Here is a 27,904-nt window from a genome sequence, read left to right on the forward strand (position 1 = left end):
TCTGAACATTTTAGAAAGCTTTCTCCCCAGAAATTGTATGGTGAAGAGCAAGAGAAGCTAAACAAATTGGAACTGCACTATTTAACCACGTAATTTGGGGAGTCATCATGCATGTTACTGTTAAGACTTTCCCGGTGGACAACTCAGCAGATTCACTTTGTGATATTATACAAATTCTAGTGCTGCTAGAACATTCATGAAGATGACTTAACTTTGGGGAGAAGTTGTCTCCAAACTTCATGGATGTTGCAGCACCTTACCCTCTGTGTTGCTACCTTTCTGCTCTGGTTAGAAAACATTTTGGGTTTAAATAGAGACTCTTGCATGGTCCCTATCTAAAACTCATTTTATGCACAGTTGTGCCCCATCCCATCACTTAGGCCAAATGTCCAAACCAGATTAGCCTGAATGGGGGTTTTAAACGAGTCTGGCAAACTTTGGTTGAATCCGTTTTAGCTGGAAGCTTGTAACTTTGATTTACAGCAGTGATATGGTAATTGAGTCTGGCCCTTTAATTTGAAACTTAATTTAATTCATTGTCTAGATTAGAATTTAAAGGTACCTTAACACGTTATAATACTTTGTAAAAATCTAATGTGGGCAAGGCAGCATGTTTAACACGTGATGAGCTGGTCAAGTTGGCTTGCATTCATTCAGCTTTGTACATGTTAAAGCAGACACTGCTTTGTCTACATTAGAGATTTAAAATGTATTTGCTTACATGTTCTAACACACTTGTTCTCCTCCTCAAAACAAACAAACCCTATTAACTGTTCTTTGGCTACATGTTGTGACAATGTTAAGTTTAACATTAACTACACATCAAAGCCAGTGTGCCCATTAAGCTGAATGAAAAGAGCTGGGGCTGTTTTTGAGAGTCAAGGTTACCTTCTGTCAGAATGAGGGGAATGTAACACCGTGAATGCTAAACTTTGAATAGTGTAGTAGGAAAATGCGAATCTTGAAGAAAGCAGACCTTCGGGGTTCTGGGTATGCCAACAGTGACTGAGCAGGGAATTCCTGTTTAGAGAAACTGATGTGGTGAAAACTTCTGTTTGCAGATTGTGACAATAAATATCTTTCAAAACTAGTATCATAGCTCATTACAAAAGCACTTCAGACTGGTAGCCGATTGTGCTGCAGGATATGTAAACAGTTTTTTGTCCTGTGCCATTACTGAGCCTGGCCGTGGTACAGTTGTAGCCCCTTTCATCTTGGAAGGCTAAATGGCCTCACTGTTTCCTATGAAATGACTTTGTGACTTGAAAGCTTTGTAGCCAGACTGACTTAGATGTAGAATGATGTGGCTCCCCTGCTCCTAAGAAAGGCTTGAGTCAATTGGAAAGGCCACAGTGCAACTCTTTGAAGAGCCAAAGCTATTGCCTGCAAGATACTGGCCTGCTGTTAACCATGTTACTTGTGCAAACTGAACTTCCGGCTCATCTTGTATGAGTTGTGTAGACACATGCAGCCTTGAGACAGAGGTGTCAGGAAATCTGTGTTTAGGTAACCAGAAACCAATAACTGAAGCTAAGCAGACTCCTGTGTAGTTTAAAGGGTTGGATTATATTGGGTTAGGCATCAGGATTCATTTCTCATATGATACATCTCCCCGTACAAGCACTAACATACCCCCCTAATGCTCCTGTGAAGCAAGTGTTATCTTCATTACCTGTGTCCATTTCTTCATCTGTGACTTGCCCCCGGCCATAAAGGGAGAGGATGTTAAAACCAATATTAGAAGTAGGGGTTACTGTCTTTGAGTTGTTTCCATGTATAGTGCCTGCATTGTTCCTTAGACTGGTCTTCTCTTTTTTCCTCAGCCTTAATGTGATTCTATTTGTGCTTGGATTCTGCATGGCTTTCTTCTCTCGGTTGTCTGGGCTGTAGCAGGATTTTGGCCTGCTTGGCTGACAAAGCACATCTGGAGATGGATTGAATCAGTGACTTGAATTAAAGCAGCTGGCTGGCTGATTTGGATGTCACTGGTTTGGATAGTGAATCTTCGCTGTCTAGTGATGGGGAAGGAAGAGTTAAACAAATGCCTCTACTTTTAGATTCTCCAACTCCAGTTTGCATTTGGATGTGGCAGAGCTTGTTTTTGAAGCAAAAGCTCTTAGTGAATGGCATTAGTGATCCATTGAAAACTGGCTGCCATCCCAGTTCATGTGTCCGCACAGCCTCTGCACAAACCAGCCCTAACCCAAAAGGCCTGCTCTCCTCCGGAGGCAAAAATAGACACAATTAGAGGCCTTTTCCTTTCAAATGCAGCCTTGTTAATGTTGTTGCATGTGTGGTTTGGGGGTGGGAAGAGGGAAACAACTTGTTCAACAAAAGCAGCAAAGAATCCTGTGGCACCTTATAGACTAACAGACGTTTTGCAGCATGAGCTTTCGTGGGTGAATGCCCACTTCGTCGGATGCATCTGACGAAGTGGGCATTCACCCACGAAAGCTCATGCTGCAAAACGTCTGTTAGTCTATAAGGTGCCACAGGATTCTTTACTGCTTTTACAAAACCAGACTAACACGGCTACCTCTCTGAAACTTGTTCAACAGAGGCAGCAGACCCGCTAGCAGTGCAATCAGGAGCCTTTTAAGACACCACATTTGTTCTAACAGCCTTTAATGGGTAAGAGAAGACGGTAACAACAACTGAATGAAGAAGTAAACAGAGTTCAGGGTCAGGGGATTGAAATGGAAAGAACTCTTGATTACCTTAGAGCAGTATAGGTGGTGGCAGCTGCCTCATTTTGCACCACACCAGCACAAAAGGACCCTGAGGGCTACATGCTGCAAATAGACAAAAGTTACCAAAGGCACTTTAACCTTCAGCAGCAGAAGGAAAGCTAGGGCTGAGAGTAGGAGAGGCATGGGCTTTTGGTATAAAGGACCCATACGTTGAGTGGGGTTTAGGTACTAATTAAATGGAAGCTGGGAATCTAACTGCCATTAAGTTAGACAAACACGGCTACCCCTCTGAATCAGCAAAAACAATGAGGAGTCCTTGTGGCACCTTAGACTAACAAATTTATTTGGACATAAGCTTTCGTGAGCTAAAACCCACTTCATCAGATGCCTGGAGTGAAAAATACAGTACGCAGTGTATATATATTACAGCACATGAAAAGATGGGAGTTGCCTTTAGTCATGCACCTTATCTCTCTACGTCACTGCTAATTATCAGGCTAACTGTCTAAATGGCTTTCTCCACTTATCTGACTGATCCAGTCAGTAACTGTCAGAAGGTGGTGTTCTTGGCAACCGTCACTCCCCTGTTAACTGTATGTAATGTCAGGCCTTGGTACGTTTCCACCCAGAAGAAACTGACCGCTGGGCTGTGATCCAGAATCAGAGACTTTATCAGCCTCTGCCTGCTCCCCTCCCTTCAGAGGGCTGGCTCAGTACCTGCTTGGCTGGTTTCCTGTCTAAAAGTGGCTGAGGTTCTGGCCAGCCAGTTCACGTAGAAGGAGGGAGGGAGGGCACCCGCTGAACAGTAGTGTGCTTAGAAAAGGGAGTTCTTCTGTTAAGAGATTTTGGTAATCGTCAAGATTGAAAAAGGAAATGAAGTATGCACTAGGTGTAATGGAGTTTCGGTAAATGTATCTGAAGTGGTATGCTCTCACCACCAAAACCTCCACTCCACTTGTGGATGTCTTGCTTCCTCCTGTTACATAGTAGATGGCACAGGGAGCTAGGATCCAGGACCTAGGCAGCAAGGATTTTCACCTCATAGCTATTCTCCCTTCTCCCTCCTCCTGTTTCTGCCGTGGGCTGCCTGGAATACAGTTATGACTGGGTTAAGGGACCGACACAGTTGTTACAGTAAAAATCGTAGTGTAGATGGGATCTAGTCATGGACTGACAAAGGCTTTAACCCATGTAAGAGGACTCTTGAGTAAATATTAGGTGTAGACCATGACCCATGTAAAAACCGGTCCCATGACTTGGTATAACTATAGTGTTAAGGAGTATCTGTGAGTTTCTATCAAGCCTGCCTGGTGGCAGCGGGGAAAGCGATCCCAAATGGCTTAGAACAGAGCTCGCGTCTCTTGAGGAAATAAGCTTATAGTGGAGTTCTCTTTAAGAGAACTCTTAGGCTTTTAATTATTCAGCTCCTGCTCGTTATAATAATTTTTTAATCTTATTGGCTGTTTTCATAGTATTTCTATAATGAGCACTGGGTAAGTTCTGCCAGAGGGTAAGTCTAGCTTGTCAGACTATTGCAGTAAGGGTGGGGTTCCTCTGAAGACAGTTAAAACATTGCTCAAAAGGTATGGCCAAGCTAGCTGGCTCTTGTACATCTGTCGGTAATCAGCAGCCTTAAAAGCATGAAGGGAACAAAGACTATAGTGAGGACAACTGAAGCTGATCAGAGAGACTTTTCTGTACAACAGTTTGACAGTTACTTGGGGCAGAGAGCCAGTCTAATGTCTAACACAGCAGTTGGAGAAGTGCCGCTCTTAGAACTATATCGTACATGGACTAGGCTTTGCAGTGTTTGGTAAAACTGTAACAAGACAAACTACCATTGTAGTGAACCCGAGTAATAAGACTAGCCCCCGAGTTGGACAGCAGGGCGAGAATTCTGACGTCCCACATGTATTTTAACCCATGTGCCAAACATAGCTTGAATTAGTCAGACTATTACATGGAAAAATCTGTTTGCATTTTGAATCTTACTCCTTTCTTGCACTTCTCGTAGGGGTTTTTGATGGGCAGTGGTTCCCTGTCGTCTCAGGTCTGATTCAGATTTTCTCTCCTTTTCCATGTGCCTGGAATAATTTAATTGGAGATGTCTTGATGAGAGCACTTAGGGTTTTTTTTGGTGGCGACACATACAATGACTTGGCAGGCTCTGGTGCAAGACTGCTTTTAGTTCCCACCTTGTTTGTGTGTGAAATTTAGGTAAGGGTGGAATGGTATTTCTAGCAAACTTCAGGCAGCTTTCTGTAGTGGAGCTCTGAATAGAAAATATTTTACTTCCTGCATGAATCCAAGACTTGGCTGTAGCTCAAGTTTAGCCCGAAAGCTGTCTGTATCATGAAATGGAATTTATGATGGGCAATAACCTATATCCTCCCATAGGCAGTCAGAATCTGCTTATCGGATGACTTTCGCGCAGTACTGGAACAGCTTATTCCACCTTTGTAATTGACTCTCTTGAAATCCGTCATCCTGTCCATATAAGGTAATCTCTGGGTTCCTTTCTGTTGGCACAGTGGCAGGAATGTCAAGGTAATGCAACTGCCTCAACTTAGCCCATTCTCTTCCTCCTCCTCAACACAGGAGCTGGTCACGTGGCTTAGAACTGTTTCAGCATGTTGAAAGATCAGCTACAGTTTCACTCTCCACCTTACCCTTGGGAATTTTGGGCTTGATCCTGCAAATGCTGAGCAATTCAGGAATGTGGTCATCGCACTGACTTCAATGGAAGTAGAGGGTGCGCAGCACCTTCGAGGAGGCACTCTGCATCTCATTGCATCGGGCAATGGTTAGCATGTTGCTGCTTTGATGTGGGCACACATCACAAGGTCATTTTTCTCTGCGTATATGCTAGGAGTGTCACGGATCCACAGGATCGGTGCTACATCCCGACTTGTAAACAGTCTCTTGGAGGAACCCCTGCTCCAGAACACCGGAAGGGGTCTTGCTCTTCTTTCAGGGTGGGCCACACAGTCTCACCTCCTCCGAGCCTGATCCTCTGGACTGCAGCACTCCTGCTTCACACTGTGAGCTCTGCCTAGCAAGTCCAGTTGAAATAGACTCCTCGTTAGCGACTTGTACACTCTTCAGTGACTAATGCACCTCAGCAAGTTTGTGTTTGCAGTGACACCAAGCACCAGTTTTGAAACAGTGATTCATTAGTCATCTGGAACGCAGCATTGTTAGTCCTTACATTAGCACAGAGAATGAAGATTAAAACATAGTCCATCTGATCAAGCCAAAGGAATCCATCAGCCATGTTGTAGCGGAGTCCATGTTATGCCCTTTCTCTCTGACTCCTTAGTCCTGGCTGAGAGCAGCCAGCTTCTTCCAAAGGCCAACTCTTTATCCCCTGAGCTCACCGCTCCACCTGCTGGAGCTTCCTGCTCTTAAGTATCAAGTGTTCAGTTGTTACAGCTTCCATTGTCTCTCTAGACCCTCTGTTTTGAATCGGTTTCAATAAGTTCCTTAACGAGCCTATTCATTGCAGCCCAGACAGCAAGGTGATCACCCACGCCTCATGGCCTGCACTGCCCCAAGAGCAGACTTCACTCTTTTGCTTCCACTGGATGGCAATGGAAAGTACAGAGAAACTGAGGCATAGGAGTCATTTAAAAATATTACAGAAAATTCCCACTTTGTCCTGATGAGCTAACTTAGTTCAGTACAAGTCTTGTATTAACGGCCATAAAATTAGGCATACTGTTTTTTGTAGTGCTTAGTTTCTTTCTTAAGAACTAAACAAATACCAATCTCTGTCTTTCTCTGTGATTCAGTACCTTTATGAAATTTGCATACATGGCATAAGATTTTTGTTAAAACAGATTGTGATCAGACCGCGACTGGCACTCATTGATCCCCTTGCTGGCAGACACACCAAGGTTTGACTGTGCCTGGAGATGGAACTGCTCCCTCAAGCCCAGAGTCCTTCTAGGTCAGGTTTTGAGGCGCACTGGCAGGGGTTTACCGAATGGAGGAAGCTTGTTCTGTCACTGCCTTCCCTGTTCGGGGCCTTCACTCTCCAGGGCTGACAACTTTGCACTTCTCAGCAGCATTACAATTCAGATTTTTTTTTTTGTGGTTTTTGGTGGAGGGAGGCAGAGAATTGAAAAGCTTCACTCAAGTCTTACAGCTTTCTGATTGCATCAGTTTTGGAATACCAGTAACAGTCCATCGTTTGCTGGCTATGAAAGGTGCAGTTAGTTATAACTCTCTGCCCCCACACATCCTGTGTTGCAGTTGCTCTTCAGATTGAAAATTTTAATGTGAATGTGTAAAATTATAACTTCCTGAATCACACTCTTCCAGGTTTTTGCATGCATTGGCTTGATCCCATGTTGAAGGAAAACACCCAGCCTTTACAGCTGCCTGTATGGCTTGGCAAGAGGCTAGTGCGAAAAAGGTAGCGCTAATCCAAGTGGCACGGCACACCTGTTCCTGTGCCAGGCCAAGCCCTCGTGGAGCCATTGAGTCAGACATTCCAGTCCTTTTCATCTTGCGCCTCCCATTCTATAATGACACTCAGCAGTGTTGCAGGAGGGAGGAAGACTTAAGAGTTTCCTTAATATTGTCCCCTTCTTGAGTACACAGTACTTGTATTTGTTTAGTGTTACACCCAAACTTGCTAGCAAGGAGTCAGAATATGGATTCTACTTTACTGGCATTCTGGACTCCGTATAATCTTAAAGGTGTGTGAGGTTGCTGGGAAACCTGAGCTGATTATCTTCAAGCTCCTGTTCTGACCCATCAGGTTAATGACACTTGAATAACGTCAGCACTAAGTAGCATAGGCTTCACTGTCTGGGTTTTCTTTCTTCTCCATAGCGGCTGCTCGAAATTCTGTTCTTAAACCAGAAAGGGTAGGTAGTGCCATGCTGCACATCTTCGCTGGGACTTGATCCAGCAAGCTTCAGGGCAGAGAGAGAGTGTGAGTAATGGCAGCAATAAAGGGCTGAGATTAATGTGTTGCTCCTCTCGTTCTGGTTCAGAGGAGGAGTGAAGACAGTGTGGATAACTCAGTCTACTGCACAAACATCTGTCAATCTTCCCCAGTTCAGTGAGTGACAGTGTTTCTGTGAGGCTTCACCACTAGGACAGTGTAGCCCGGGGTCGGCAACCTTTCAGCAGTGCTGTGCCGAGTCTTCATTTATTCACTCTAATTTAAGGTTTTGCGTGCCAGTAATACCGTCTAAAAACGTTAAAATGTCTTTCTACAAGTCTATAATATAGAACTAAACTATTGTTGTATGTAAAGTAAATAAGGGTTTTAAAATGTTTAAGAAGTTTCATTTAAAATGCAGCGCCCCCCGGGCCAGTGGTCAGGACCCAGGCAGTGTGAGTGCCACTGAAAATCGGCACCCGTGCCATAGGTTGCCTACCCCTGGTGTAGCACATGGTGGCTTAGTTTAATTCTGTTGAGTTTTTCTTTGTTCTGAGAACTTCAGAGCCAAACATGAACAAGTTACTGGCTGTATAAAAACTGAACTAAGCCGCTCATGCAAATACCAATAGCCAGCCTGTGAGCTACTAGGTAAAACGTAAAGTACAGAAGTTAAATGCCCCCGTCTCCATAACCCATAGGATAAATTCCTTTGTTTTTATTACCAGATTCGGGTTGAAATGTGGGCATAGAACACAAGCAGTTAGCAGGGTTGGGAGAATGGCGGTAACAGAGCAAGGCGAGAGCGACTGTCGAGAGTCCCAAGTCTACTCCAGTTAGGTTTATATTACACTTGGCTGTCAGTCAAGTTCTTAACGGTTACAAGGCAATTCCACACCAGCAGCCTGGGGGATTAGTATTGGGGTAGCAGGGCTGTTTGTAAACAGCAACAGATTAGGCAGGTCTTTCACAAATTCTGTGGAGGGGCCTCCTCCCTAACTTTTATATTCAGGCTTCACTCACATGGTGCCAGGGAGCCCCATGTTACTTGTGCTGCAGTCTCCAGCCTTTACCCGCTCTCTGTCTTCAAGGAGACTGACTCATTAGACTGTAGAGTGGCGCTTTACCAGTGTAAATGTTACTTTGACACACGTCACCTTTGAAGGTGACCCAGCTAGATTCCCGTTTAAGGTCAGCCCTGGCTTATTTGTGTTTCTGCAGTGAAAACGGCCTGTGGCACATGCAAAGAGCAGTGAAGGGTGAGCTTCCGACTAGCTGCTGGGAGGAAGGCAGCAGCATTAACATGCAGGAAGAAAGTGATGATGTTTCCCTCTTTGGAAGCTAGCTAATGTAGTGATACTGCCACCACTGTAGTGCCTAGGAGCCCTACTCATGGCCAGAACCGCACTAAGCGTGCACGAAACACACGCCCTGCCCCAAGAGTTTACAGTCTAAGCACAAGAGCCAACAGATGGGGAATATAAGGAAACTGCCAGTACTTGTCTGCATGTTAGGCAGCGGTCTCAGCCTGTCAGCGGCCTAGGCATTGTCATGGATACTGATGAAATCGCTTTGACGATGTTTATGGGGAGCTCCTCCAAGAGCCGAGGTCAGCATAGGAGAAAGCAGGAAGGTGCTTGTTTGAAAATTTCACCAGTGGCCAGTGGAGACCGGCATCGCTGCCTGTTGGATGTGCAGCTGTAGTTGTAGTGTAATTATGGAGCACTGTGACCAAGTCAGGGGGTTTGGTTCCGGCCCTTGTGTCTCTTAGCTTCAGATTAATTGGTAGCATTGAGCAAATACAGGTGCAAAGGCTCTTTACAGGGTTTCACTACAACTTTTAATCATGTTGTATCTGGCCCCCATGTCTCACTTATAGTTGTCGTGTAGATGGGTCTCAACAGCACTGAAAGTCGGCTGTGAAAAATATTTTAGAGTGCAGTCCATTGGGACTTGGTCAGGTGCTGTCTACAAGGCCTGATGCCAGCCTTTCTTAGGATACCACCCCCTCATGCTTGAACATGGTGTCTGTTGGGAACTCTCTGCATTTTTCCTAATGGTCATTTTTGTCCATAGCACAAAACTACTGTATGACTCTCGGTCCTCAGATAGGCAGTGCTAGGACTGAAATAGCGAGGCTGGTTCCCTGGCAGTGCTGTGGAAAGTTTTTCCATGGTACTTGCTCAGACTAGGTCTGGCTGTAACCAGCGCTGCTTAATTCGTTCCCTCATTTTTGTAATTGCCAAATACACTCGTTTGTGTGTGGAGTTGGGTTCCTAATGGGAAATGATGCAATTCTACAGCTTGACTTTACAACACTGTTTGCTTGGAACAAATTAGCCTCTAACGTTGGTCTGAGTTTGACTGTTCTTAAGGATCAAAGTTTAAACCAAACAGTCTTTAACCTGTCCCCAAAAAGGTGGCTTGTACCGGTCCAGCTAAAAGCACTGACTAGGGTGTGACAAAATACTTGAAACAGACAAACCCGAATACAGTTGGGGCGGGGCGGGGGTAGAGTAAGGGCAAGTATTCAATAAAAGACGCTCTCGGTGCTTTGCCTGTGGTACCAATACGGAGTTGTGTAGAACTGCAGATTTGCTGCAGACCAGGCCACACCTGTCTTCACGTCCTTCTGAAAACTTCTGCTTGAGGAACTTACGCATATAGGAGGCATTTTGCTTGCTCCGTCTTTTGTCCATATCCAGAATAAATACATCACTATGCAAACTAACAGCACAGCACATGAGAAACTTGCAGTACAAGAAACTGAAAGGATCTTAAAGCATTAGATGGGGCATGAAGATACTTTTAAACCAATATCTCCTTTAGCTGGAGATTCTGCATAAATGCAGTGGTGGCCATAACTCATTACCTTCTAAATATACACCTCTACCCCGATATAACACTGTCCTCGGGAGCCAAAAAATCGTACCGTGTTATAGGTGAAACCGCGTTATATCGAACTTGCTTTGATCCGCCGGAGTGTGCAGCCCCGTCCCCCCCGGAGCGCTGCTTTACCATGTTATATCGGGTCGTGTTATATCGGGGTGGAGGTGTATATGGAATATCCACTGTTCCTTGGACTGGTCGCTCCATTAGCATTTTATATTTTCACAGCAGGATTATTACTTAAAACACTCTATCATGAAAGTAACTTTGTGGAAATTAGAGGTTAATTGAGTGAAACAGAAATGTTTAGAGTGCAAACTGGAGGCTTTCCAGATGCAATACAACTGAAATCTACACCACTGTGCCTTTCAAGGTGTTTGCCTTTTACCTACCCAAACACCAGAGCTTTTTCTTATATATGGGAATGACTGAGTAAGAAAACAGGATTCTACTTCTAGATGCTAGAATTTGGGAGCAGTTTGAGTGAATCAAACTAATTTATGCCAAGACTAGGGACTAAAAATCAACAAAAGAAAGTATTGTTATCGGGGCGGCTCTAGGTATTTTGCCGCCCCAAGCATGGCAGGCAGGTTGCCTTCGGCGGCGTGCCTGTGGAGGGTCCGCTGGTCCCGCGGCTTTGGCGGACCTCCCGCAGGCACGCCTGCAGGAGGTCCGCCACCGCGGGACCAGCTAACCCTCCACAGGCACGCCTGCAGGAGATCCGCCGAAGCTGCGGGACCAGCGGACCCTTCACAGGCAAGCCGCCGAAGGCAGCCTGCCTGCCGTCCTCGCGGCGACCGGCAGAGCGCCCCCTGTGGCTTGCCGCCCCAAGCACACGCTTGGCGTGCTGGTGCCTGGAGCCGGCCTTGATTGTTATCTAGTGGTTAGAGCAGAGGACTGGGAATAGTCTCCTGGGTTCTGTTCACAACTCTGCCGCTAATCCAGTGTAGGGGATCACGGTAAGCTGCTTCCCTATTCTGTGCCTCAGTTTACTAATTCACAACATGACTGGAGTGGGAAGAAAAGGGTAGAGAGCAGAAGAAAGCAACTCCCTATTGATATTGAGTCTTAATGTGAATCATGTTGGGATTTTGGAGACTAATCTGCACTGCTATAGTAATTAACTTGCAGTGATAGTCACTGGGTCTCTTGTAGGGCTCCTTTCTTTGCTTTGTCTAGTGAGTCAAGCCAGTTCAACTAGAAGTGTAGAATTCAGGTGTCACTGAGTTGTTGCTGCATCGTGGGTCTCTAGTCAATGTTCCATGACGCCCTGGAGAATAAATTGCTCTTGGCATCAGGAGCTAAAACCTCACTCTATGCTTATGTCAAAAGACCTTGAAGCATATCCTAACTGTTACTTATGCATGGTCATCTTAATCTCCCATGAGCAATAACCCGTTGAGCTTTCAGGTTTTACCTTGGTAATGCCTGGATTCAGACCACTGCCCAGAAAGAAATGCTGAGTCAGTGGAATCTACCAATGAAGATTTTTCTTATAACTCAGATTTAATCAGTTTTGTTGATGTGCATAAAGTTTGTTTCAGAAACACATTGACTCAAGGTGAACTGGAAGTCCCAGAAGTAACGGTTGGTGGAACAACTAGCCAAAGTTTTCTGTAACCAATTTTAACCTAGTTACTTGCAGTAGTTCTGTTGTACTGTACTTGGTGCCATGATTTCCAGGGAGCTGTGAATGGTGGTGCTCTGCCCTCGAGTCAGAATTGAGTTAATGCCCTGTGATTGTGCTGTGAGGATGTTCTACTGAGGGAACTCCTGTCTGGTCTCATGGCACTCCTTGGAAGTCTACTTACTAGACTAAACTGTTGTTTCACATCAAGATATCCAGCTTGTATTCTTCTTGGCCACTTTTAGGACACAGCATGTTAATTATTTATCCATTGTTGCCTGAATCACATGCATTGGTGAGGATAGCCAGATCCACTTCCCTCCATGCTCTTGTGACTTGGTTGGCACTAATTTGTTAGTAGTTATTACTGAAGAAATTCTGACATCAGTTTGTCTCCATCTGTTGGCAGGAAAGGGTAAATCAGTCCTGTGGTTGGTAGAGGAATGTCAAGGAATGGAAACATCCCCTCCCCTGCGGATCCCAAGGTTACAAAATGTGGGAGGAGGATGCTTGAATGGAACACAGATTGGCTAGTTTGTCTATTCAAATAATCATGTGAAGACCAGATGGTTCTGAAGCTGGCTTTCATATCCTCCTTTTCATTGCTAGAACAGGAAATGCAATTTAGTGATTAGGAGCGAGGGACTGAGTCAGAATTCACAGCGCTGTTCCAGGCTGTACAGCTGACGTGCTGTGCTCTCCTGTTAAGCACCTGTGTGCAGAGCGGGGTTCTATTCACCCCTCAGGAAAGCTGGGCAATATGTACGTTAGAAGGTTTGTGTGGCTTGGTGTTTCTAAATAGCTTAGTCAGCGGTTCTCAAAGTGGGTCACAACCCCATTTTACACTGGCTGGGACCCAGGGCGGAAGCTGAAGCCCAAGCTCCAACCCCACCCAGGGCAGCGGGGCTCGGCCTGCAGCCCCCTCTTCCTCCCACCCCAAATCCCTCATCCCCAGCCCCACCCCAGAGCCTGCAGCTGGAGCCTACACCTCTTCCCGCCCCCCACTCCCCTGCCCCAGCCGGGAGCACCTTCCCACACCCTGGATTCCTCATTTCTGGTCCCACCCCAGAGCCCAGACCCCCAACCAGAGCCCTCACCCCCTCCTGCACCCCAACCCCAATTTTGTGAACACTTTATGGCCTGCCATACAATTTCTATTCCCAGATGTTTCCATCCTGCTAAAAAGTTTGCCCACTCCAGGCCTAGACTCTAATATTGAATTAAACATGGATTGAACATGGAAGTAGTAATTGTTTACTTGTCTGTCCTCAGTGGCCAAGCTAAAATCCCTAGAAATTCAGTGCAAAACCAAATGGCTTTACTGTGTGGCATAAAATGTCGCATTAGCGAACTTGGCTTGCTTACCATTTCCTTATTTTTCCCAAATTTGAAGTGTCTTTGGTTCTGTTTAGTTACACAACTGAGGAGATCCCTCTCGGACACTGTTAATGCTTTCAGAGCTGCAGCTGTGGTGCAGTGGCTTTGAAGGTCTGGACTCTCCTACCTGAATTCGAGCACACTGTGTTCCCAGACGCTGTCCCCCTGCTGTTTAGTGAAATAAACTTCCATTGTTGAGAGCTTAGTTACAGGATTGCTTCCGCATGACGTAGTGCAACCTTTGATTTCTGTCTTTGAAAGTCCTTTCCTCTCTTCACCTCCCCCCACTGCTTTGAAGATGCAAGATCCTTATTAGATGCTGATTTACCTTCCTCTCCTCCTTTGAGGTCAGTAAGCACATGTTTCACAAGAGTAAGGTGTGTATGTGTGTGTGGGACGAAGGCACTTAAAGTGTAAAATTCTTGGTAAACTGTATTTCAGTGAGTGGCAATGTTTGAAATCTGGTGCCAATTTATCAAGTGGGAAAACAGCGCTAATATAGTTCTGGGATTTCTTTTAAAAGCTTATCCCCTAATTCTCTCATTGAAGGCAGGGGAGGGACATTTTTTCCTCTCATCCTTATCAGATGAATGGCTCATTAAAAACTGTCATTGAAACATTCCCCAGCAATGAGCTCACCAAAGCCACCAAGGATTGGCCGGCGATGTTTGGGGTGGAACAATATTCTCCGTTCATTCATTCTGCTTCCTGGCTGTACAGAGGTGCCACATAGCAGTTTTAGGAGGGCCTGTGCTGTGACACACATGGCTGGATTTTGATCCTCATCCCTTCCCAGCAGCCATGGACTCTGCCTTGGTCTGAGAGCACAATGTGTGTGGTTGTGAAAGTTAATCATAAAAGGCACAGCTGCCCATAGCTGGAACAAGAGGTCCGATTGCTTGTGAATGCAACAGGCCTTTGAAAGGTGATTCTACCCTGTAACTTCCCCTCCCTCCCAGGAAAATGTGTGTGGAAGAAAGGTGGTAGGCTTGCTTGGAGCCATGAGGTGGTCTGTTATGACTCATGGGGTTTTTTAAACCTTGTCCTTAGAAGCAGGTTTAAGTGCTAGGGTTAAGGAAGGGGTATGGGGGAGTTGGAATTGATCTGCAGGGAGGCAGAATAGAATGCCACTTGAAGGAAATAAGTGATCCGTGCGCTCTTAACTTGCCAAGAATCATTGATATTTCTGCAAATTTTCCTTTTTAAGACTTAAGTTATATTTGATTCAGCTGAACTGGTGGTAGCACCAGAGGGATTCTCTCCCCCCCCCCCCAAATTCTGTGGTAGAGACAGGACTGTGAAAGCAGGTGCGCTGAGAGATCCAGAAGAGGGAATAATATATCGATTGTTCTGCTGAACAGAGTTCTGTGCTAAATCTTTTTGTGCGAAGGACAGGGAGCTTTAACGATAGGAAAACGAGGCTTTTCCACTTTGGAAGTAACTTTCTCCAAACCAGCATAACTAGTGGGTTATTCTGAAGTCTTTAGGGCGTCTCTTTTCAACTGCTCTGAATAAGTCCTGTGCTACTCACTTCCTGAGAAGGCAGAGCAGTTTGTGTAATTTCTGTATTACAACTAAAATATTTGCCATTAAATCAGAGAGTAAACTTCCTGGAGGAAAGGGAGGGCTTTTTATAGCATCAAACACAGTGGAGTTCAACAAATATTAATAAACTACAATGAGACAGCGGCTTCCTGTGACTACAGCTCATCACCCCAGCTGAGGAGGCAGGCTGGGGGTGGGTGTAGTTGCATGACACAAAATTTGCCACTTGCTTAATTGCCTTTCCTTAGTGTTCCAGGAAGTGTAGCCCATGTGCCTTACCCTGGCCTTTAGCAGTCTCAACTACTAGGAACACAGAGTCTGAGGTTTTTACACTTGTAATAAAAACTATAAGTTCAGACCATAATGCATTTGGGTAAAAGGCAGCACTAATGAGTTTAGACTAAGCAGCAGGAAATATGTTTCTTACATTAGACGTGGTCTGGGTATTTAGAGGAGTTGGGCTGCAGCGGCACCTTTGCATCAGACCGAGCGTCAGACTAAAACAGGGCAAAACCCGTGGCAAGGGGGCTAAATTGTAGGCCACACCGTAGTAAAATGGGAAATGGCTGCATATTAAGAGGAAATTACATCTCAGGCATTAGAGCTTCCTGTGCCTCCGTTCATGGTACGTGTGGATCTTTACTGCCCTAATTCTCTAGAACTACAGCTTTCAGCTATGACAGGAATTTTGTGTATCTAAACTAAAAATACTTGATGCTTATGAAACTGCATGGAGTCTCTCTAACTGCTGGTAAAGTGGAGTCTTTTTCTGTTCAGTTACCTGGTTGCTTCAGGAAATGTACACTTGTATCTAAAGCATGTAGCTGATACCTAAAGCTACAGGAATGTGAAACGCTCCATGTTCAGTGTTTCAAGTAGTTTTAATTTTACCCTCTGAAGAGTGTATCATGATGCTGAGTATCTAATTCCTGGACAAAGAATGACGTTTGGTCAAGAATCTTGCATAGACAGTGAGGAGGAATGGAACATTCGTTTTACTTTGTGTGAGTGCGCAAAATGATCAAATCCTCTTCTTCCCCCCAGTAGACTCTGCTAATTTCTAATCCATCTTCTTCTGTCCCGCCCTATGCATTGGGCATGCTGTCCTCTGGATATATATGGAGGAGGGCTGTTAAGAGTGAATTGCCATTTCTAGATGGTGTAAATTTCTACCACTGGTGCCATTACACTATTGTTTCCAAGCACACACACAATCAAGACAGATGGCGATGTTAGTTCTCAGACTTGCCAAAGATCATTCTTCATCCTTGCAGTCTCACTTCCTTTGCTGTATAATCACTGTCCACTTTCCAAGTGCTCTTCATCAGACAAAGAGGGTAAATCTGTGGCAGCCCTTGAAATGGGCACATCTAAATCCTTAGTGTTTCACGTTTTAACCATACCATATTTGCTCTCTGAAGGCCGTGTGTAGGGTAGAGTTTCAATTCAGCAGCTACTATCTAGGAGTTTTTGAATGAGCAGGGTTAGTAACAGTTGCCAAAACAAATGGTGTCTGGCTTGAACACTCTTTCGCATACTGCTTCTGACTCTGCAGCTGTTCATTGTGTTCGTCTGGTGGCACTAATCTTGTGTTCTTTTGGATGTGTGGAATTGTTAATATAGTGTTTCTAGAGTGACAGATTGTAACGTCTTCACTTCAGAGTGTCTCCCATCTGAACAACAGCTTGCAATATTGCATGTGTTTAATGTTGTTCCCCGCAGCGAGGGTCGTTGTGATGTTTGTTGTGGGGGCTGCTTAAATTGATACTAAATTGGAGGGATCGAACTCCTACAGCGCAGGACCTAAACCACACTGTGCCATTTAGAGCGTGGTGGTTTTCACATTGGGGTTTTGGTATGTTACACAAATAAGCTCATGCAATTTTGAGCTCCATAGCTCAGTGTTTAATTGTTTGCCATAGCAAGGAGGCCACAGGAAGCCAAGAATAGACCGAAGGCGTCTGGCTAGAGCCAGAATGATCTTTCTGTCGCTCAGTGCAAGAATTGCTTGGGCGCCCTGCAGCAGCTTTTTTTGTCCCTGTTAACCACATACCTCGGCAACATAACAAGGACCTGCTCGTATGTCTTTAAAAAAACTCACCATATTTAGCAATGTCCACTAAATGCTTGAAAACTGCTCAAGCTCCCTCTGGTTCTACAAACCCCATATTAGGATTTGGCCAAGTCTAAAAGGTTGGGTCAGGCTGCATTGTTCTACTGCAGCCAGTTCGTCTTGCCGCAAAACAGAATAAAGCGGTGGTTCTTGGAATAAGTTTTGGGAAATGATAGCAGAGCTAAAATCTCGGTAAAATGGTTCAGATACTGTAAAGGGGGTGAGCTGACCTAGAGATGAAGAGTGAGCACAGTCAATATAATCACCAAACAGTGAATTAATGTACATGTGCATTGATGAGAACTGCACCACGTTTTGGTGTATTGGATCCAAATGGCGGGGAGGGATAGCTCAGTGGTTTGAGCATTGGCCTGCTAAACCCAGGGTTGTGAGTTCAATCCTTGAGGGGGCCACTTTAGGGATCTGGGGCAAAAATCAGTCCTTGGTCCTGCTAGTGAAGGCAGGGGCTGGACTCGATGACCTTTCAAGGTCCCTTCCAGTTCTAGGAGATTGGTATATCTCCAGTTATTAAAATCATTATTATTAAAATTAGTTCATGTAAATCTCGATGGCCTCTCTGTTCATTTCTAGACTGAATATTGCAATATCACACCCTCCTTACCTTATTCTTCCAGACTTTTACGGCATGGTGCAATTCTCACCTGCGGAAAGCTGGCACGCAGATCGAGAACATAGATGAAGATTTCCGTGATGGCCTCAAACTCATGTTGCTCTTGGAGGTCATTTCAGGTGCGTCCCTGTCTCTCTACTGCTACTGTACCTGGTACTTAAAGAATCCCTGGACCGTGTGCTCCCTCCCAATCTGTCACTTACACTTGGGCTGTAAGTTTTTTGGCCTAGGAACTGCAAAATGGGGCTTTGATCTTAGGGTATGTCTATGCTGCAGTTAAACACCTGTGGGCAGGCCCCTATCAGCTGACTCGGGCTGTGGGACTATAAAATTGCAGAGATGTATGTTTGGGCTCAGGCTGGGGTCCCGCAGCTCGGGCTTCAGCCTGAGCCCAAACGTCTGCACCACAATTGTACAGTCCTGCAGCCTGAGCCCTGCGAGCCATTGACGTGCAGACATACCCTTAAGGGCTTTAGGTAATACCACAAGACAGATAATAAAGGCACCTATCACAATGTAGGTCAAGTATACTGCTGTCTTTCTAAATATTGGTATTACTGTAGGGTAGGGGTGGGCAAACTTTTTGGCCTGAGGGCCACATCTTGGTATGCAAATTGTGTGGCGGGCCATGAATGCTCACAAAATTGGGGGTTGGGGTGCGGGATGGGGTGAGGGCTCTGGCTGGGGAAGCGGGCTCTGGGGTGGGGCCAGAAATGAGGAGTTCAGAGTGTGGGAGGGGGCTGCGAGCTGGGGCAAGGTGTTGGGATGCAGGGAGGTGGGTGGTGGTGAGGGCTCTGGAGTGGGGCTGGGGATGAGGGGTTTGAGTGCAGGAGGGTGAATTGTTCTGGGGTGGAGGGGTTTGGAGGGAGAGAGGGGAATCAGGGCTGGGGCAGGGGGTTGGGGCACAAGAGGGGTGTAGGCTCCAGGCGGTGCTTACCTCAAGCAGCTCCCGGAAGCAGCTGCATATCCTCCCTCCGTCTCCTAAGTGGAGGCATGGCCAGGTGGCTCTGCGCTGCCCCGTCTGCAGGTGCTGCCCCTGCAGTTCCCATTGGCCGTGGTTCCTGGGCAATGGGAGCTGCAGGGGCAATGTTTGGGGCAGGGGCAGCGTGTGGAGCCACCTGGCTGCCCCTAAATGTAGGAGCTGGAGCGGGGACATGCCACTGCTTCCAGGTGCCACGCAAAGCCACAGCACGCATGGAGTGGGGCAACCCCGCTCCCTGGCTGGACCGCCAGAGTGGGACATGCCCCAGACCCTGTTCCCCAGCGGGAGCTCAAGGGCCGGATTAAAACGTCTGGAGGGCCGGATGCGGCCCCCGGGCTGTAGTTTGCCTACCCCTGCTGTAGGGCCTAGGAGCCCTAGTAATGGAATCAGGACCCCTTTGTGCCAGGCATTGTACAAAGACAGAACAAAGAGAAGCCCCTTCCCCAATAGCTGGATTCATAATGCATGTTTATATTCAAGTGTGAGTAACCTTTGCAGCAGTCTAGAAACAGATCTTCTGCCCTTGACATCATGGTAAAGGATCTTGTTTCATATTAAACTTCTTCACTTCACTTGTCTTTCTAGCCAGTGATTGTAGCTCTCACCTGAGACTGTAAAGAAAAGCTCTAACTCTTCTGTTTGTTTAGGGGAGCGATTACCCAAACCAGAGCGAGGAAAAATGAGAGTGCATAAAATCAACAATGTGAATAAAGCTCTAGACTTCATCGCGAGCAAAGGAGTTAAGCTGGTCTCTATAGGAGCTGAAGGTATGTGATTTAGGCTTGTGAATGTATCAGCAGCCAGCCTCAGCTAGTGACTACAGTAGAACCTCGAGTTACGAGCACCTCGGAAATGGAGGTGGTTCGTAACTCTGAAATCTTTTTAATTCCGAACAAAACGTTAAGGTTGTTCTTTCAAAAGTTTACAACTGAACATTGACTTACAGCTCTGAAACTTTACGATGCTGAAGAAAAACACGCTCCTTTTAACCATCTTAATTTAAATGCAATGAGCACAGAAAGAGTTTCCTTAACTTGTCAAATCTTTTTTAAAGGGAAAGGCTTTTTATCTAGCTTATGTTTAGCACAGTACGGTACTGTATTTGTCTTTTTCATTTTTGCTGCTGCCGCCTGATTGCGTAATTCCAGTTCCAAATGAGGCGTGCGGTTGATCAGTCAGTTCGTAAGTCTGAAGTTCTCCTGTATTAGGAGTCATCGGTCATACCATCTCAGCGGAAGAGTTATTTTCTCTATACAGTAAGGTGTTGGAACATTTCAGCCCTCCTCTCCATCAGGCACTAAGAAGGCTGGATTATGCGAATACCTTGAATGACACCAAATGCCTATAATTCAGTCAATAGAAAGAGATGAAATTGGATCAGAGGTTCATAGTACTGGGAGCCTAACTGCATTCAAACAACAGTTGGTTGCAGTTGCTGTAGTTTAGCTAACATGCAGGGTAAACACTTTAACAGAACTTGTTCATTTCTAAAATGTAACTTTATACTCACCATGCCTGTTTCTTAGATGGCAAGAATAACATTTGGAGAGTAAGAGTTATAGACGGCCAAGGTCAATTCTGAAGTCTGGGTGTTCAGACGTTTAGTACCCAAATCACCAGCAGTGCAGTAAATGTCAGTTCTGGGATGGGTTCATCCATCTCATCGGTGGTGGAGTTACTTCTCTCCTCCCTCTATTGCGGATTAATGGATTAAGCTAAAACTCACCCCCTAGGTAAAATATCCTTCTGTTGTGTGTGCAAGAGCATATTTGGTGAGGGAGGGGACATTCATCAGGAGTTATTACCACAGTTGGAAGTACCACAGTTGCTGCTCTGTAATAAATGAATACAGTGTGCATGGGGCTTTACAGACAGCCACGGCCACAAGCAGACGTAACCATAAATATCATCAGTGTTGATACCTGCCATAGAAATGCTGAAGAGACACTGAATCCCACCCTACTGTTGTCTGAATGCTAAGGGGGTGGGAAAGGAAAAAACCATAAACTTATGGCTCATCCTGGGAACTGTTATGCAGTCAAGTGTCAGTGAAATCAGCGTCAGGGTTGGCTTAGAGTACCTGAGCGTAATGCACGTTGTCTTGGCCTGTGTGAAGAATGGCTTGTTCTGAATAAGGCTTGTAAGTATCTCCTCTTCTCCAGTGTTAGCTACACCCAAGGAAAGCCAAGTATGCTCAAGGCAATTTAAAAGCTTGTTGGGAGCTTGGAAATTAATATTGAACTGTGGTGACTGCCTATAAACCGTTTGAACAGTTAGTTCAAGGCATGATTCTTTCTCCATGGTCAGTTGGATGGCGGCATGCTGCTGTTTTTTAAAACTAATTGCCATTAGTGCGTGGATCAAAGAATGTGTCCAGAAAAGCAAAATATTTGTATTTGCATTGTTCCAAGTCTCCAGGCCTGGTATTTCTTTGAGCTTTGCCAAACATATGTGCTGGCAGTCAACTTATGATTTGAAAAGCAAAATTTCTGCTCTCGGATCAGAACCTCGGATTTTCTTCAGTGGTTCTTTACAGCTGGACCCAGGGCCGGCTCCAGGCACCAGCGTAGGAAGCAGGTGCTTGGGGCGGCACTCCGTCCAGTATCAGGGTGGCACGTCCGGGTCTTCGGCGGGAATTTGGCGGCGGGTCCCTCATTCCCTCTCTTCCTCTTTGAGCTGCCACCGAAGAGGAAGAGAGGGGGGGACCCGCCACCAAACTGCCACCGAAGAAGCGGCGCGATTGAGCTGCCGCTGAAGTGCCACCACTTGTCTTTCTTCTTCTCTCCCCCCCCGCGCGTGCGCTTGGGGTGGCAGAAAAGCTGGAGCCGGCCCTGGCTGGACCCACTCCCGGCTCTGCCTCTCCTAGCTGCATTTATTTAATCTGTCCAGAGAAAACCACCCTGGTTAAACAGACCCCAGAGGAGCTTCACAGAATTGCAGAATAGTGAGAATATCCAGATAGATGGTCCATTAAAATGCTATTAATGGTGAGTTCACTTTGGGAAACTATTTCTCCATTTACCCAGATCACACAGATTTTTTTTTGGATATTTCCGTAATGAAACTTTACAATAAAGCCTAATAGCATGAAAAACAAAATAGTTTTTATCCTGATTTTTTAACATTTCTGTCTCAGTCTCTCTGGGGTTCCTAAATGGGAAGTTTGTGAGGGAGAAGTACTGTATTTTTCTCACTATTGCAAATAACTTAAAATCTGTCAGTTTAAGTTAACTAGTTTGAATGCAAAGTATTTCTCCTCTCTTCCTTCCCAAGGAGGATAGTCTAGAAGAGAACTAAATTCTTCCATCTCCTTATTGGTGGCTTCTGTATGTGCATCAGTACTCGTCTATTTATAGTTCTCTACCCTTAGATTGTCCAGGTTACTGCATTTTTAAACACGTTTTTTCCCTTGATATTTTTGTTGGAGTTTAGAATGTGGGAATAAATTTGGTTAAATTACCCACCCAGGAATATAGTTACGTTAGACAGAAATATTTTATTAGCACATTTGAATCCCTTATGCCTCAGGGCATAAGCAAACCATTGAGTGGTGGGGGTTCGGAAGAAACTTCCCTTGGAGCAAGAAACCTCTGCCTATTTCCTCCCTCTAAAGCATCTGTTACTGGCCACTATTGGATAGGATGCTGGGCTGATCTGATATGGCAGTTTGTTCCCCAGAAATACAAGCTGCAGCAACCGTCTCTTCATAGAACCTGTCCTTGCTCACAAGAACCATGACCTGTTCCTTGGACTTGTGAAACTCTCACTGTTGCTTAGACACCGAGGGATGTTGCTAGGACGTCACTTGGCACTAGGCTACCTTGCAAAGCCAGTTTGAATTAATCAAGTAACATGGCTTGCACTGAGGTTGCAAGTAACTGGTGTCTTTTCTCTTGACTATCCCTGAAACCGGAGCCTGTTCCAACTAGTGCCACATTACAATTCAAGATGCGGTGGTGTGTGTCTGATTTACAAAAGCCAATTTATCCACTGAGCTCTCCTCCTAGATATCAGCTAGTGCTGTGACTGTTCAACGGCCCTCTTGGTACCCAGACTGACTTCTTTGTGCTTCCAAGGGTTTATTTGGTTTGGAAGAGGCTTTTAGCTGCTCAAGAGACGTGAGAAATTCCATGTCTAGTTGTTCAAAGAAATCATCTTGCTATCACTGTTTAACTAATATAGGGTCCCTTCATCTCCGTAATCTCACAGGTTTCCCACTCTCCTTTATTTCATACAATTGAAACTAATAGACGCAAACTCATCATTTTGAGGGGGATTGAAAGAGGCTTTCTTGCTGTATCTAGATCGGGGGTCTCAAACTGAGGGTTGGGACCCCTCGGGGGGTCGCAAGATTATTACATGGGGGGGGGTCATGAGCTGTCCCAGCCTCCACCCCAAACCCCGCTTTGCCGCCAGCATTTATAATGGTGTTAAATATATAAAAATGTGGTTTTAATTGATAAGCGGGGGTCGCACTCAGAGGCCTGCTGTGTGAAAGGGTCCCCAGGACAAAAGTTTGAGAACCACTGATCTAGATGGCTCCTGGCACTGTGACTGACTAACATTGTCACAGGCTGAGTGCAGATGTAGTTGGCTTTGTCCACATGGCAGTGGGTGTTGCAGCCTATTACTCTAGAGAGCAGGGTTTAAATAGAAGTTTGCGGTAAGTCATCAATGAACTATCATGTGTCCCTGCATGATGCTGCCCAGTTGTCAGTTTTGTAGCCATTAGCCTTGTCCACTCATGGGATCTGGGAGAGGAGTTTGGATAGAGGGTGATTGGGGATGAGCTGTGTGTGGGAAGCTTGCGCTATCCGACACTCTCTCAGAATTGCCAAATGTACCCGGCTATGCTAAAGAGACACAGTCTAAAGTCTGGATTCCAGAAACCCCACGAGTGTTGCTAGTGAAACTTTGAACACTGGTCTGGTACCTCTGCTCCACTGTCTAGTATCAGAATGCAAACTGGAGGCCTTCTCTCACTGCTCCTTATTTGTCCTTCAGAGTTTTGCATCCTCAGATGTGAGCTCCAACTTTGAATGAAAAGATTAGCCTCCATATATCCTTTATTGAAGTGTTGTCCCTCTGTCCTCTATAGAGTAAAATGTAAACTGGTTAAGGACACACCACAACTTAAAATCCTGAAGTGTTTGAATCAGAACGCAATAAACTCTTTCTGGATGTGTGGACAGTGCAATTGGCTTAGTATTTGGCTTTCAGCTGGACTAGGTGTTAATGGCTATTTACTGTAGCACCTCTTGAAATCCTTCTCCTAGCTTGCTTGCACCTGGAAGTTGTTTGCTGATGTGTCTGTATGTAAGAAAACGAGGTTTTCCTCCATTCCTGGTGAGTTTAATGTCAATGTTCTTCTCTCCTCTTTTGCTTTCAGAGATTGTAGATGGCAATGCAAAGATGACATTGGGCATGATCTGGACAATTATCCTTCGATTTGCCATTCAGGACATTTCGGTGGAAGGTAAGAGCCAGGCGTGTGCAAGCTGTGTCCTTGTCTTCCGCTTCATTGCTCTCCAGCGCATTAGAGGGATCTGTGTAACTACAGCACAAAGAATGTACGATGGGGAAGATAAAACTGGTGCAGTGAATTGATGCAGTTTTATGGTAATCCAGGACAGCTCATGCATCTGCAAGTCACGTTTCCAATGCACACTTTTTGCACAGCTGTCTGTTCCAGTAAATCACTTACTGTGCTTCTACTTCACTTGCTCTGTTGGCCGTAAGTGCTAAATACCTGATCCATGTGAATCTGGGACTGCGGGGTGGGTCGTCAGTGTTCTTTTCTACACTGTTCTTCCCCTGTGCTGATCCGGATTTTGGGATAGTCCCTCCAACCACCTAGTGGTAATAGAAGGAAGATGAGCTTTTTACCCCATACTTGCAGCTGTCCTGACTCAACACACCAACTGGAGACTGTCCTTCCTAGTTGGAGACAACCACGATGGAAAATAAACTGAGATCTCCCTGGATATGAATTGCAGGACTTGACTTGCATGGTTTTGACCAGGTTGGCTTGTGACTCAGACACATGTTGAAGCAGCAAAGAATCCTGTGGCACCTTATAGACTAACAGACGTTTTGCAGCATGAGCTTTCGTGGGTGAATACCCACTTCTTCGGATGCAAGCTTGTTAGTCTATAAGGTGCCACAGGATTCTTTGCTGCTTCTACAGAACCAGACTAACACGGCTACCCCTCTGATACTAGACACATGTTGTAACACTAACATTAAACAGGGCAGGTTGCACCCTTTACCGTCTGTGGATAAGTCTCAGTCATCTGTTGCACTCTCGTCTCATGTTCTTGGTTTAAAACTCTACCTGGAGAGAGACGCTCCTGGGCACGGTCCCTTAATTGCCCTGTGCCTTTTGCAGAGACCTCTGCCAAGGAAGGCCTGCTGCTGTGGTGTCAGAGGAAGACGGCGCCCTACAAGAACGTCAATGTACAAAATTTCCACATCAGGTAATTGCTTGTCAGACTCCCTCTTAGCGAGTGCTCGACTCTGTCTGCTCCTTTACACGCTTCAGAAAGAGCTCTCCGTGTTGGCAGGCAGTGCTTCGTGTCTTGAAGACAGCAAGAAATAGCCCATTCCCTTGGCCTCAGAGGCATCTCCATGAAATATTCAATGGGCCTGCCATTAGGGAAGTGATGCTTTTAGCGCAGCGTGGCCGGAACAAAACCCCCAAATTCATGCATGTTTTGCTCTCGTTTAAATCTGCAATTCCAGCCATTGCTGCCTCTTATCTGGGCTGTTATTCTCAGGAGATCCTGGGGGTCGAAGACCTGGAATGCCCATCTAAAGGAAGCATGCAGTTAACTGTGCATAGTAATCAGTCCTGCTACTTCTAGAGGCATTAAATCAAGGTGAACTGAAAAAAAAATCTGTTGGACTCTAGTGTGTATTGGTGATCATTTTCTGTAGTGTATTATACAGATACATGTATTTAACCCCATACACCAAAGCCATCTAACTCTCTGATCTTTTTTGTAGCTGGAAGGATGGTCTTGCATTCAATGCCTTGATCCACAGACACAGACCAGAGCTCATTGAATACGACAAGCTCAGAAAGGTACATCTCTGTAGTGGCCATGTTATCTTTTCTTCAGAAGCCAAGTTCTGTGCTGCCTGACACACTCCAGGGAAACATGCGTCCCACTTAAACTCTGACCCCCCCCTTGTAGCTGCTAGCTGTGTGTCTTATTAGAATGTGAATTCCATGCTAGAAGGCAGGATTTGCAAAGATCTTCCTGTCACACGGTAGTCTCTGTTCCGTTCCGTGAGACAGGAATTGGAGTCTGGCAGGGAATGGCCGTCTAATGGGAGCAGGTGACTGAGGAACATTTGGGTGATTGGTGGAAAAGGTTAGACATGAATGCTTCAGCAAGTCTGCCTTCAAGAGGAAAGGGGGAAGGTGTTAGGCAGCCTGCTGAGCCATCTGTATTAGAGGGAGCTTCCAGTGACTCAGGGTCATAACCCCTTTTTACAACTGTCCTTTTCCCAGGATGATCCTGTGACGAACCTGAACAACGCCTTTGAGGTGGCCGAGAAATACCTGGACATCCCCAAGATGTTGGATGCCGAGGGTAAGCTTTCCAGACACTCGCTGCAGTAACCACCTCGGTCAGTGGAAGCTTCTGCCATTGCAGTGGAGATGACCCAGTCCCATGAACAACTTGCTTGTCAAGGCAAGAGGAAGGTGCATTTCCTCCATTGCTGCGTCACATAGGACTGGGCCTCAGGTGGTCTGATCTGACAGGGCAACCAGCCTGGCTTGTGTTTAAAAGTCAGAACTGGCCTTCCATACAGCGTTCACATCTCCCACCCTTTCCATGACTAGGCTTGTCTTTACAAGGCCGCATAAGGCTAATCATGCAGCTTTGTAAACACATGACGGATCAGAAATTTGTTGTCAAATGCATCCTGCCATACTCTATTTTCACTAGCAGTGAAGCTGTCCCAACTGGAACTAATGGCCCTCTGATACCTTGGCCGCTTCTAGCTATTCAGTCCCATTTGTAAATGTAATGCTCACAGAACGTAGTGACCTTTCCTGCGTAGGGCCATAGTGTGAACTGAACGAGAAGTGAGACCGGAATTGAGGAACCATGTGTTGGTTACTTTGGATAAAAGTGCACCCCATTTCCTATTGTGTGGTGATAATCTCACTAGACTGTCTCCACCACTAAATCCTGGGGCCAACATTCCCTTTTAAAAACAGTCACAGAAACCGTAGCAGCTGCCCTAGATAAAACGATTCATTCAGTACCAGTAGCTGCAAATGGCTTGTGTTCAGTCTTGGTTGACAAGCTTATCTTTCACGTTCTGTAGTATATCCAAGATAGTTTTGATGGCCTCTTCTGCCCACCCAGATATTCTGGCACTTCTTTTTTTAGAGAGCTGCTTATCTACAGGACTACAGAATGGTGAAGAGCGGCAGGTTTCTTGAGATGATGCGCCTTGGCCATCAAGTCTGACTCAGTGTGAAACCAGGCTCTCCCCGCGAGGGCATTAACACTTATTGTTCGCTTGCAGACATTGTCAACACAGCTCGCCCTGATGAGAAGGCCATCATGACCTATGTATCCAGCTTCTACCATGCATTTTCTGGCGCGCAGAAGGTACCGGAGGCAGCTGTGTCCATCTTGCTATAACTCTTCGAACTGCGGCATCCTACACTGACCCGGTTTTTCTTGCAGATGGCAGTGGTCTCTTGCTGACTGGAAAGCAAATCTCAGCTAGTTCATACGTGCTCAGGGAGCTGTCCAGCTTCCGTGGCTCCAGCTATTATGTAACACTAGAGAGACCAGAAAAATAAAATGTATAGAGTAGGTGACTGGGGCATCTCATTAGTGAGGGGGAAACTATGTAGCAATAAACAGTTGGAGAAATCAACTTTCCAACCAAGAAGCTGAATCCCAAGACTGACAGCCAGTGTCTCAGCTCAAGGGCTGCTAGCAGAGTGGAGCTAGTCATCTTGGGAGAGTCTCAGACTTTAAGGGACAGGAGCTCTGAACTGAGTGGAAAAGATTTAAAGCAGCAAAACAGCCCATTTGGCTGAGTCACGCTCCAGCTTAGGTTTGGATTCCAGTCTGAAGCAAGCGCTTGTTCCCCCTCAGCTGCATGCCAGAGGGGCTGGGAGGT

At 45.8% G+C, this 27,904-nt stretch overlaps 1 protein-coding gene and 1 long non-coding RNA gene across 3 annotated transcripts in view; one reads left to right on the forward strand and one right to left on the reverse strand.

The window, feature by feature from the left end:
• The window catches only part of ACTN4 (actinin alpha 4), a 78,396-nt gene that overhangs the window by 24,356 nt on the left and 26,136 nt on the right, over positions 1-27,904 (forward strand). Inside the window, exons 2-8 of one of the 2 annotated variants that reach the window (XM_039509913.1) lie at positions 17,771-17,885; positions 19,396-19,515; positions 24,138-24,224; positions 25,137-25,224; positions 25,754-25,832; positions 26,265-26,346; positions 27,296-27,381. In XM_039509913.1, the coding sequence (XP_039365847.1) occupies positions 17,771-17,885; positions 19,396-19,515; positions 24,138-24,224; positions 25,137-25,224; positions 25,754-25,832; positions 26,265-26,346; positions 27,296-27,381 (657 nt within the window). The remainder of the gene's footprint in view (positions 1-17,770; positions 17,886-19,395; positions 19,516-24,137; positions 24,225-25,136; positions 25,225-25,753; positions 25,833-26,264; positions 26,347-27,295; positions 27,382-27,904) is intronic. The other variant, XM_039509912.1, reaches the window with a different exon arrangement.
• The window catches only part of LOC120388233, a 44,992-nt gene continuing 36,903 nt past the window's right edge, over positions 19,816-27,904 (reverse strand). Inside the window, exon 3 of the long non-coding RNA XR_005590528.1 lies at positions 19,816-20,090. This is a non-coding gene — a long non-coding RNA (uncharacterized LOC120388233). The remainder of the gene's footprint in view (positions 20,091-27,904) is intronic.

This window comes from Mauremys reevesii, linkage group 22, assembly GCF_016161935.1.
Source record: "Mauremys reevesii isolate NIE-2019 linkage group 22, ASM1616193v1, whole genome shotgun sequence".
In the NCBI taxonomy this organism is placed as follows: Eukaryota; Metazoa; Chordata; order Testudines; family Geoemydidae; genus Mauremys; species Mauremys reevesii.